Source organism: Periophthalmus magnuspinnatus, chromosome 20 (assembly GCF_009829125.3).
Source record: "Periophthalmus magnuspinnatus isolate fPerMag1 chromosome 20, fPerMag1.2.pri, whole genome shotgun sequence".
NCBI lineage: Eukaryota > Metazoa > Chordata > Actinopteri > Gobiiformes > Gobiidae > Periophthalmus > Periophthalmus magnuspinnatus.
In genome coordinates this window covers 14,286,697-14,300,133 of record NC_047145.1, presented here as the reverse complement: position 1 = coordinate 14,300,133, position 13,437 = coordinate 14,286,697, and the positions used below count along the sequence as shown (strand labels likewise).

Here is a 13,437-nt window from a genome sequence, read left to right as displayed (position 1 = left end):
GTGGCTTTTCTGGGGCCCATAGAAATGGGACCAGCGCCTCTTTCTTCTTAACTGTAGTGTCCTCCTCTGTGTCTGGTCAGTGTGATATGCAGCTCCATAGTCCTATGGCCTGCCCTTGATGGACAGCACAGAACAGCTCATGACTGTGAATACTGAACAGGCTGAGCACAAGCAGAGCCTCTGTCACGTTTTAATAATGAGAAGAAAAAGGTGAGGGAAGTCTGTTCATCAATTCTCACACAGGGATAAGAGCAGCAGAGATGAAAACTTTTAACTAGTTTTAAGTCTGCAAGGCTGCATCCTTCTGTACTGGCCCTTTGGCAATTAAATGATCTGTCTGGGTGCTTGTACAAACATAATGTGCAGACATTTTGTTTTGTAGATTTCATAAAATTACCCTTTGTGAGATAACACTTCAATTTGTCAGCAAAATGGATTCAGTAGTGAGAACATTGGAGCATGCTGTTCTTTTGCACTAGAATAAAAGGCACAATGTCCTGAACTTGCTTCACCAGTAGATTACACACACGACAGCTCCTTCACTGACACATAACTCTGTTTAATGGGTCGATCATGAGACAATGTTTCCCCTGGTGCCTACATCCACACTCTAAGTCCAAAGTGTTTGATTTAAACATGTACTGTAACCTGCACAAACCTCATTTCAGGAATAAGGAAAGTTCCTTATTAGATGTAAAACTGATAGAAATACTTCTCAATTTATATATATTTGTGTGTGAGTGTGTGTTTGTGTATATGTATATATGTGTATATGTATATATGTGTATATATATATATATATATATATATATATATATATATATATATATATATATATATATATATGTGTGTGTGTATATATATGTGTATATATATATATATATATATATATATATATATATATATATATATATATATATATATATATATATATATATATATATATATATATATATATATATATATATATATATATATATATGTATGTATGTATGTATGGATATAGTACTATTGTTTCAGTACTGCTATATATTACAAGTTAAGTGGTACTTCCAAAGCTTAGTGGCAATTAAATAGAGCCCTGTTAACAAACTGTTAAATGGACTGCAGTAAGAGAAGGCCTGAGGTGTCGAGGGAAGACCAAATGGCGGTTTGGACAGATGACTTCACTGTCTGCAAATTTTACACCTGTCTTAAAGAGACAGGAGACAAGGACAAACTTTACACTGAAGTCGCTTGAGGCCAGAGGAGCTGTTCCTGTCCCCCTGGACCATGCATCTCACCACTCTGCAATTAGTGTCCGTCCATTCAACTTTACCTCCTCATCACTTCCCGCTTAATTCATGGGCTTCTCTGAGCAGCCTTGTCAGCTCTCAATATTAATTATGGCCTTCCATTTAATGAAGCATCCAGCCAAGCATGGTTAGTCTGTCGATGTGCGCGTGCTTGTGTCCGCGTGCCCGTGTGATAGGCAGGGACAGTGATAACAACACATCCCCTTTTCCCCGACACTACACCAGAGATGATTAAAATGGTGCCTTTTAATTAAAATACAATCACAGAGGATGCTGTTGATTACCTCCGGCAGAAAAAAGAGTGGAAAATGCCCTGTTTGTCACGGCCGAGGAAAAAAGTCATTAGCAAAACAAAAAGAGACTCTTAACGAAGGCTACAGTGAACTTTAAGTCGTACAAGATAATTTCGCAAACAGCATGACCTTTCCTATACGCCTGCCGCTGAGTGATGTCGTGTTGCCATGTCAACCTCATCAGCAGTCAATCTCAGCGTGTCATCAGTGGCAACCCGGCTATTAGTGGAGTCAAGTAAGTCCGGGCGCACAGAGGTTTAATGACCCGCACAGGAGTGGAGTGGCTTTTAGCTGATTTTTGATGTAAACAATTGAAGCTATATTGTAATTGGAAAATACACGCAAACAAACCTCTTCAAAGTGACCTACAACTTTGGTTTATACTACATTATAATTTACACACGGCTGTAACCAAGGGGAAACCATGCAGGCTGCTAAACAATGTCATAACGATGACAAAGCACAGGCTAATCTCCAGTGTGACACTCTTTCATTGGTGCAATAAAAACAGCAAATTTTAAATCTTCAATGTTGGTGTGTTAGAATAGCACATTGGGAGAGCTTAAGGATTTGTTCAACTTGAATGCTAAAATGTGATACCTCTATACAAACATTTCGGTAAAGCAGATGATAGCAATCAAACAAATTTAATAAATATCTGCATTGATCACATTATTATTTTTGGAGCATTCTACCATGTTGGTCCCTCATCAAAAACTAATTTAACTAGTCATTTAGTGATCTCTCCCAGGCCTTATTCAAACCCTCCTTACAATTAGCTGTAATTCTGTCCAATGCTCAGCCCACAAGCCTACGTCACCCATCTTCTCGAATGACAGTTTTCCTTAAATATACAAAAGCAGGATTCAAAACATTACACAACAACTTCACAAAGCTGATGTGATGTGCAGTAGTTTAATTATCAGCAGCGCTCTGGAGGGGAGTGATGTAGCGTGGAGGACAAACGGAAGGAGGAGTGCCAAAAATGAAAGTGACACTTATTAAACATATTAATACATCGTTTTCAGCAAATATAGCATTTTCAAAACAATAAAAGGTAACCCGGTGATCTAAATATGTCATGTATTAGTCATTAATACCCCAAGTGTAGTAGGTCTACAACCTTTTTAGTTTATTCTACTGAAGACAAATAGGTTATAGTCCAACAGAAAAAACTAGCTCAAAATTAAATGATGTTCTTATAGTTACAAATAACAGATGCTCATTTTAAACCAATTAAAAAAACATAAATGTGACATAGTAAGATTTTGGTTACACATTAGGAGTAAACTGTGTCAGCTGATTGTGTTTTTGGTTGAACTGAATTGCCTTTTAAAGACCTTGAACTGAGTCATGACTAAAAACAAATGAATTATTGATTATTGGCCATAATAAAAGCTGGAGTTGTCACACTGAGCTAACAGCAGCAGGTCGTTCTTAATGTGCAGTAGCTTCCCTCTTATCCAAAAATAGATGACCCAATTTGTAAGTACATGGGGAGTACCCAGGAAGGTCAATGGAATCTGAGTGATTTTTGATATAAATTACACTCAGAAGTTTGTAAAGTCTATGACAATTAATCACCTCCAATCACAGCAATGAGTAATTTTGGATAATTTGTCAAGTTTTGCCAGTAACTGTCAGTTTAACCGCTCCCCCAGGGAAATAAGACAAAAAGAGTAAGTAAGGCTCAAAAAACAGTTGCCCTTTAAGCTTAAACAACGCAGCCTACATGGGATGGGACATATCATCACAGGGGGTCTTCTCTTGGGGTCTATAGAAATTAGAAGGGAGCATCTTTCGGAGAACTCATTTACCGTCATTTAGGGGAAGCAATTAAATAAGGACAACTGGGAGTCTCTCATTAGAAAAGAATATTACAGGCTGACACTATGTTATTAGGTCATTAAGTGCGTTTAAATAAGCGATCCATCAGGAATAGCAGGGCGCATTACGTTTGGTGGAGTGCTTTCTTGGCCCGGGTTTGAGCGTCTGACCTTGGCTGGAGTATAAAATGTGCCCCATTGAGGTAAAACCAAGGCCGAACAAGAAGTCAAGACTTGCCTCTCCACGTAGCTATGCCCAATACCGGGATGCCATCTGTGTGTCTGAAGAGCCAAAGAGGATGCTGGGAATTTGGCACTCCACTCCAAAGCTAAGGCCATATTTCATTGACTCTCTGGGGCCACCAGCGTATCTTTTATTGTAATTATGGCTGAGACCAAGGACACCTCACACACCGGTGCATGCACTGTCTGCCAAAAAAGCCATTTTGGGACGAGGCAGTGGATGACAGAGGTAATAAAAGTGAGGGAGGGGGAGGGAGAGGAGGAGGGCTGGAGCAGGGACAGCACAGAGGAACACACCTGCAAGCAAATTAACATCCGCTTGACACCGTGTCCGCAGATTTAAACAGCTTGTGTCATTACGCCGCTCGCCTGCTAAAATTCAACATGGCTGCCGGCCTTTTGCTCGCGCTCCAAAAAACCTGTTCCAGTCACATGTGACATAGACTTCTCACTTTCAACATGTTCACACGTTCAACTTTCCTTACACACTTGGTAGGTGACAGAGAGCTCTGCAGGCATATATTTTGTATGGTTAGGTTTGGGTTTTTAAACAACAAAATTGTACACAAAGCACTGCAGGCAAAGCTCTCTTTATCCAATTTTTAGGTTTAGAATTTTGGTTGGTTTGCTCACTTAAAATAAGCTTTCATCTGGAAACAAAGACACATCAATAATTGGCATCAATAATTAACTAATTTAAATTTTTGTGCATTTATACGGTTAAATTGGTAGCATTTTTCCCTGTTCGACTTCAGTGTCTCACCTAAACCTTCAAAATATAATATCTCGGGATATAAGTCTTGCAATCTTCTGTTTGGTTGTCATGGAAGAACTCAAGAAGATAGACAAAATAAAAAGGGGAAGTGGATGTGTAGTTCTAGTATATTACTCTCATATAAACTTTCATTTATAGTAATACAATGCAGAAGGCTCGGCACGCATTAAAAATGACCTCTCTTAACAGCATGAATAATTAGTAGGAGCTAAAAGCTTGGCTCTCCAGGGGCTTTGAGGTTGATGGCACAACCCAACACATCCCTCTGTGTCTTTCTCCAGACTAGATTTCTGAGAATTCCCATGCAGTTTGGTCCCTCTCAGTCACTCAGCTGCCAGCTTGAGGCGACAGCCCAGACAACCGCCATGAATTAAAGATGGCGGCGTCACTGTGGCAACTGGTTCCTCCGAAATAGGCCGACTTGACCTTTTCGCCTGACCCACTCTCAGTGGTTCAGACAGTTGATTTTCTCTGCTGCTTTGAGGTGCCATAGCGTGTTGAAGTACAAGAGAAGAACCGGTAAAATGGTTAAGGTCTGTTTCTGTAGCAGTGAGCTAACACCTGGGTCATCTGGGAAATCTGTGCAAGCTCAATGGAAGCAAAGGGTAATTTAACTTTTATGAATACCAGGTAGAACTCATGTACAGTACAGCTTTACGTAAGTTTTCTGGTGGAGGGCACATTACCTGCTTGTTTCCATGGAGTTATTTCTTCACACAGAATGTTCCACACATGACATGACATTAAACATTTATAAGTAAGTAATGTTACTAGGCTAGACGTCAGATCTGTGAAAGAATGCATGTTTCTCAAGTTATTTTGGAGCAATATAAACACCTGAAATGAAATGCTAGATAGATAAGTTTAATGTCACACTGTGAAACTTTCCAGACAAAGCAATAGCATCTCCATGGGAACAAGCAGGTGCTGGACCCTCAAAGTGCATATTTAATTAGAACAACTGTCCTGTAAGATTGTTGACTGCACAGCCAGCTAATTTAATTGATCTGAATAAGATTGTCACGCTGTGTTTACTGGCAATCGTGCTTAATCTATTCTCTCTATCTGCAACGGATGTTTAGAGGGGAGGTTCCCAGATTCATTCATTTATATTGTCTTATATTGGGTTTTCTTTTCAAACACCATAAATTTACAAAACAGCAGGCCACAGTGGACATTTGTCTCCTTCGCCTTTCAGTTACAGAAATAGCCAGTGGCATGTATATTTAATGTCTACACACCTGTTACGTTCTAGAGAGCATTACTATGTACTCTGGCAGAGCATACGAAGCTGTGCAAGAGTGGGAAAAATGCATGGTACAAAATCTCTAAAATGCTCCATCGAGTTTGTAAATGATTAGAATTAGCTATAAAACTTTGCATCTGTTCAGTGGTTTGCTTGGCTGAGCTATGGCCCTGAGTATTAATCAGCCTCACCCTTAGACGCCACAGACACATCTTACTGATAGAATAACCATTAATTCTCCCGCGCTAGTCCGTGCCTTCAGATTCCTCATTACGGCTGTATAAAGACAGCTATGGACACACGGGGGTGACCTTGTGGATGACCAAGTATTCCATTTACAGCGAGGGAGAGATTAAGAGAGATGCCCTCCCAGATCAACCTTTAATGGCACAGGATGTTTTGTACACCTGGTCAGGAACATGGTGTCAGGGTCAGATATCAACAACAGAATTTATCGCAATTATGAGCTCAGTAAAAGTTAGATTGAAAGAAATACAGTTTGACCTTGTTTTTTAGTTTGAAAATGTTTTAAATAAAGTGCAGTTAACACTAGTACTAAAACGGTTGTTAGTACTATTGCACTGAAATGGCCTTGGCTTTTCTGGCTTAATGTTTGTATAGAGAAAAGTAAACAGCTTAACCTTGGTATTTGTTTGTAGAATTCTTTGCTGCTTTTATTTCAAATACTATTCAATTTCTTTCTTGGTACTGCCAGTAGAACTATTAGGCCTCCTCTTATGACTTTTGTAAATGTTAATGGTAGCCTTATACTACAACTAGTACTTTTACTTACTTATCACCACCACAACCTGCTACTAATAGTACTTAACATTATATGAAACACCTTGGATTGGAGATACCTCAGTTATATGGTATTGTAATTAATGTTTTCTACTACATTACTGCTCCTGCTGCTGCTTATTCTGTTTCCAATACTCAGAAGAATCAGACAATAAGGAGCAGCTTAAGGTCATACATAGCCTGCAGGATATTCCATATAAGTTTAACTAAAGTTTATATCAAGTGTAAAAAGTCTAAATCCACATTGTCCTTGGCATTTGGGCCACAGAATGCCTCCTTGATCCTGAGAACTTGTGTCTTTCACTTTGAACAGAAGCGAGAAAAGCAGACAGATTGACTGGACACGTCTGTTTGACATACATCTGACTTCCTCTCCTCTTCCTCTGCTTCCTCCTCTTCCTCATGTGCTAAAGCCCACACTCTCCTCCTCCGAGCATCTGTTGAGTCACAAAGAAACACCACAGCAGGTCTGTTATCGCACCCGCTGTGGCACTAAACCAGGACCCAAATATACACCGTATACAACTATGCACAGTATGTATGTATGTATGTATGGAAACAGCAACTCAGGAAATGAAGGCGATGCACAGGCGATATTTGGACTGCACCATCAAAAGGACAAAATTTACACTTGTTTTGTATAATTTAAAAATGTATATCACCTGCTTGTATTAAACATATCTATCTCCATGGAGACAAGCAAGAAGCGCCACCAAGCATCAGTGCAAAGTGCAGAGCTGACCCTGCTCGCTAAGATTGTTTTAAAACTGCATTAAAACTGAACAAATGCAAAACAGAAATCATCTTCTACTTGTCTCTTGAACTTTTGGCCATTCAAAACATAATTTTATTTTTATTTGAATTTGAATGGTCATTGTTTGAAACCCACAGATAGCTTAGTGATATTACTATTACTAATTACTGCTACTGCTTATCTGGCTTGACTTAATGATACCACGTAAAGCCATAACATGCTGTGATTGTTGTATCATGAACTAGTCATCTTCTTAACTCATATTTATGGACCATATTATATTTAATATTTATTTCTCAATATACAACTAATGTATGTCTGCGGGAATATAAACAAAATATTATATAAATATAAAATATAAAAATTACTTTGAAAAATTAACTTTCTAAATCATCCAACTAAAATATTTTAATTACTTCCCTCCAGCCCATTTAACAGAGCACTGACCGACTCTACATTACATACTGATGATAGCAGAAAATCTCCATTTGGATCAATTTACACAGTGAACGCTGCAGCTGTCGGCGCCATTAATTAACAAAACAGACTTTCACCACAACACTCCAGTGAACATCATTTAACAGAGCCTGCTAATGCACAGCCCAACCTCACCCAATAACCACTTTCCCATTAGCTGTATGAGTCAAAGCACACCGCGAATGCTACAAGTGCCCATAAAGTGAACCCCCCCACCGAACCCCCACCACCTTACCTCAACGCACTCCTCCACCTGGTGACTCAGACAGATAAACAGCGACCTTTAGCGAGGATAGGGAACGCGCCGTGACAAAGTTATATTCATTTTGGCAGGTCTTTTTACCTTTTATCCCTGGATAACGTAGCACTGCCAGGGTCCTCATCCTTCACAAATAGTACTTTAAAAGAGGAGAATAGACTACAGTATAAAACCCATTATTCTGCCATCTACTTTTATATTGCAATGATAAAAGCCACCTTTGGAAGTCAATGCTGTGCAAATGTATGCTGTGGTTAGTAAAATCTAGTTAGAAATTTGAGCCATAATGAGTATTAGAGGTTCCTTAGGAGAGATGGGGTGTCTCCTAGCAACCATATGAAAAGCTATAGGATGTAAATGTAAACAGGTGCAAAAGGCCACCTGGAAAAGTGTTCATGTCTTCACCATAGCTTTGGCTGTCTCCTTATATCTCCACACATTTCAATCCCCTGAGTGTGATTTATAGCCACTATGAGACATTTGATACCACCGCACGGTCCAGTATCTGTGGCCTGTGGTGAAATAAAAAGATAGTGCTCAGCCGACTATGAATCAAATCCAACGTACCCGGCTGTGTTAGGCCGCTCATATCCAAGTGTAATGAAATGAACTATCCTGTCCCTGTAAAGAGTGTGCAAGTGTGCACGGGAGATGTATGTTAAGATATCAAAATACATTATTATAAACAGGGTTTATATCGGGGAGTGAGGGCACTTTGAAACATGGCCTCTCTGAAGTGGCTATTTACCATTTTACGCTGGTTAGTTTAGATTTCTCTCTTTTTTTTTTAAATGCACTGTATACTGACATGTTAAAAGTGATATGTACTTTTAAATCATGTTTTAATATTAAGAGAAAACATGTGAAAATAAAGATCAAGATTAACAAATAATACATGTATGGAACCCATGTGTATTTAAGAGTATGTCAGAAAAAAGCTGAAGAATGGATCCTAGTTTTTATTTGTCTGAACAGAAGCTAACAAAAAAACACAATACCTGTTTTTTTGTGAGAAGAAACGTCCCAGTTTAACAATAATAAAAATAGTAAAAATCTTTATCTTTTTTTGTTCTTACAATTATAATTATTGATCGATCAGTAATTACTATATATTAATTTGTATAGTTATTTTTCAACAGACATAGTTACATATTAAAGGGCCTATATTACATTATTTTCTAATCTATGTTATTCTGTTGTTTCCATATCAAAAACATACCTGATGTTTTGTTTTCTTTGATTCACACATGTTGAACACACAAAACTTGCATATTTAGGCTGATGGAAAACACTCTGTTCCACCTTGTGATGTCATGTGGTAATACAAGAAGAGCTCAACTGTGTTTTTAAACTCCATACATATACACTTCACTAGAATCATTGGGATGATTTCAGTCCTGGAATTGTCTATCTCAACTGAACAAAAGGTAAAAGGTGGCTGTTAACATGAAAAACTACCACTTCATGACATCATAAGGTGGAACAGAGCCTTTTGAGCTTCGGAGATCTAGACAGGCTAATAATAAAGGCTTACCCAAACATGTATGAATGAAACAAAACACAACTCCGGGTATGTTTTTGATGAGATAACAACATTATAACATGGCTGAAAGCTCACAAGAATCCATTTTGTGTAATATAGGACCTTTAATAGTTCAGATGAAACCAGGCTTGAGTCTATGTGCTTAATAGTGCAGATGTCTATAAACAGCACTTGTTATAATGGATGCAGTCCCTGGATCACACTTGAAACTTGTTTTCCTCCCAACCCAACCTTAAATCAATACTCTCCTATGTAAGTCTACATGTTGTGCACGCTGTGAGCACAATGTTCCTCCTCCATTTCAGGAATACACTTTGGGAGCAACAACATCTCCGTTCTTTCACTTTTAATCTATGTGGCGTGTTCATATAATGCCTATGGATAAAGCTGCTCATTCATTTGTATCTGGAACATGGGCGTCATCTGAAGTTATGCGATTTGCTCTGATTGGAGGCCTAGAAGAATATTAACCGAAAGCCCAACAGCCTCTCCATAAACACATTAATTACAAGGCTCTGGAGTGTTAATGCGCAACAAAATCAATTCTGCACATTTTCCATTGGCAGAGCTTGCTCCTGGACTCAATTAATTCATTATTCAAAAAGAGATGTTCGTAAAGTATTGTTGAAATAGCGGGCAAACAGTACCCACACTGACAGTAAAAGACTGTTTGACAATGTCCCTGAAGTGAAAGAGGATGTGTTCTGTGAAATCATTATTGGAAACATAGCTGTGATTTTTTTTTACAAGGCGCCCCCGCACTTTTGTGTTGATTAAAAAGCAGAGGAGTCAATGCCAGAGATAATGAGTCATCCAGACAGAGAGGAACAGGACAGGACAAGATGTCAGCCAGACCATGACCTCTCACCATATACACATACATATATACTTGTTACAGATATATTACTTTTTTCATTTCATTCTAATTTGTCAAAGGCCAAAAATAACATGGGCTATTTTTTTCAAGCCTTGTAAATCAATGTAAATCAATGACAAATGATTGGTTAAATGGACAAATGGTTGGCTAAATGGTTGGATAATACTAAAAGACATTACTCGTGCGCATTTCTGAGGTTATTTGAATCAATTCAACAAAGGTGGATTAAGTAACTTTTCTGGTGGAAGGTCCGCCTCTCATTGTTTCCATAGAGATACTTTACTTTGTCCAGAATGTTTCACACAGTAATGAGATTATTTATCTCCATGGAGACAAGTAGTTACACAGAGCTCCTTTAACCTGTTGAAAATATATGTAACTGAAAAATGTTAGCCAAATACTCATCTCAAGATTAACTAGCTTTTTTATAATTGTTACCAAGGCAACAATTATTTAAAAAAACAAGTCCAGAAAAGTACATTCTCAAGACAGAGAAGCCAGGCCCAATCTTGTATTTGTGTAACTCATGTTAAAAATGATGATAATAGTGTATTCTCCTCACCTTATGCAGCTGCCGTTCTAACTTAAAAAGGCCCTGTCCTTGCAAAGAAAATCACTGACTTTTTGTTTGTAGCTATAAATAACTTTGTAGCAGGATACATTTAAAAAAATTAATAACACATTTGAATTTCTGTTACATGCGCCTTTAAAAAGAACTTAAATCTTAAACTTGGTGGTTGGTGTGTAATCTCTTTGTAATTCACAGGCCTACATTTCTGGACAATTAAGAGACAACAACAACAACAAGTTATTATTAGATTGGAGAGATGAGTTCTGTGTGTTTCAATGTGGCGGATAAAGCTGGGGAAATATACTTTAATATTGCAAGACTGATCTGCTGCCTTGGCTGAGGTACATAGACTTTGGATCCATATGCTTGTAACGCAATGTATGTGTAAACGAATCCCCATGTGACCCATAACCACTACATCTATATGTAAAATTATTCTATGTATGAATATATTAACGGTGTTTCCTGTCTGGTTTTCATTCCCTGCATGTCGTCTCCCTCCCACCAACAAAGCCACCCACTCGCAAATACGTAGCATACTGCGAGCATGTATACTATATTTAGAAACATATAATTGCCCATCGTAGACATCTCCAGTGCTGTCCAGTGACACAGCATAATGCACAAGGGGGCTCATTAAAAACAATAAGTTCAACCAGGTCCGGCTGACGATGGACAAGTCTATCTTATACATAACATACTGAAAATTGAATGTGGAATGTATCTGGGGAAAAGGGGGTGAGTCATTCATAACTATTCTAGGCATAAATTAAGTAAAGATGCGAGAGAAGATAATGAGATGTCTACATTTTTAGCTTGCTAGTTTTGAAAGGACAGGCAGCCTTGAAAATGATGCCTCTCTTTGCCTGTATGAATCACCGTGGCACACACAAGCAGGCAGATCTGTATATAACTGTTTCCAGATAAAGTTTGGGCAGTCATGTCTCCCGAATGCTAATCTTGGAAGGGCGAGCGTGATTGGAGAATTGTTCCTCACCTGAAGAGAGATGGATCGTGAGATGGTTTCTAAAGCCCTGTAATCTCCATCCGTCACAACAAAAGAGCTCAATTATAAGTAGGGATTCAATTGTAAGTCATACTTTGGACACATGCCATCCCTGAAAAATGACAGGAGGGATGTCTAAGGCAGGGCTGGAAGAACAAATCAAGGGTAATGAAATACAGGCAAGCCAAGTCCGCCAGTGAAATAAGGCTGGGTGAAACACTCTGAGCAGGTGTGCGCTATAATGAAATATTTAAGAGGGCCTGAAATGACATGCTCTTTAGAGATATGAGCAGGGTAATTTTATGATGATGGAAACCATTAAAATCAGATGAAATTTAGTGCATCATTTGAGCTGTGTGGATCAAACCACTATAAAATTCATTGTCAAAAGATGTCCTTTCCACACTGTGTTAAGTATGATTTGTATAATTTATTGGACTAGCAAAACAGAGCAGACAAGCTAGGCAACAACTTTGAGGAGAAACAATAAGCACTATTCATCTACAAGGCCTGCACGATTATGTAACTCCATCTTTAGCCAATCTGCAAACGCCAATAACACACACTTATGAACGACAAGATATGAATGTGGTGTGTGAATTTAATAAACATAATCCCATCGAGATTATTCCCATAACTTTTGTAATGTGTGCCATTCCGAGGCGAAACCGTAAAGTGACTTCAGCACCACGGACAGAGTCCGTGCGCAGCTAAACACGTTCACAAGATACTCTGTCTCCAGAGGAAACTCCGTTTGAAAAGAGCAAAAACAAAACTCAAACAATGTCTTACCAAATTTTCTGTCTGCGGTGGCAGTTGGGAAGCAGAGGCTGACAGCCAGAGCGACCAGGAGGACGGGACAGTACCGAGAATCCATAGCGCTCGTGCCTGTACTACGAATCCATGGCTCACCTCCGCTAAAAGAGCATGTTTACCGCAGGTGTGCGGGAGCCGCTCGGTACGCTACACATTCGGGCTAAAGACACACGTCTGGACAGGAGGAGAGCACCGAACCGAGCTCTAGACGACACACAATACAGGCGTTGTTTCAGCACCACAACAGCGAGCAGCGCCACGGAAGAGCCCCTCCTAAGAGTCTGACGTCAAACACACATGTGAGGAGGGATGTGCACTTGTGCAGCATGCAACAGCGCCCGGGACAAGAGACACGCCACTGAGGGACAGGGACAGGCCGTGGTGTCTCATACAGGCCAGAGGCAAACTAGATTACATCTATAGATGTGCTGGAATCTATGATACTACTACAAATCCTGCATCTTTACACTTCTTGTGAGGGTGTGTGAAAGAGCTGGCATTGTCAAACGGCGTTCTTTTTTCTAATACAGAGCTCGTTTTTGAAGTAACTCTCAATGTCAGAACCTTGTGGCAGTTTAGCTTGCAAAAGCTAAAAACGTATTTTGTGTTGTATTACATCTATAATTAACAAGAAATATTAATAGCCTCTAGTAAT

At 39.1% G+C, this 13,437-nt stretch overlaps 1 protein-coding gene across 2 annotated transcripts in view; it reads right to left on the bottom strand.

Annotated features, from left to right (window-relative positions):
* The window catches only part of ptprn2 (protein tyrosine phosphatase receptor type N2), a 112,940-nt gene extending 99,887 nt beyond the window's left edge, over positions 1–13,053 (bottom strand). The window contains exon 1 of one of the 2 annotated variants that reach the window (XM_033985973.2): positions 12,759–13,053. In XM_033985973.2, coding sequence (XP_033841864.1) covers positions 12,759–12,843 — 85 coding nt within the window. In that variant the 5' untranslated portion in view covers positions 12,844–13,053. The remainder of the gene's footprint in view (positions 1–12,758) is intronic. The other variant, XM_055230104.1, reaches the window with a different exon arrangement.
* Between the last annotated feature and the right edge of the window lie 384 nt (positions 13,054–13,437).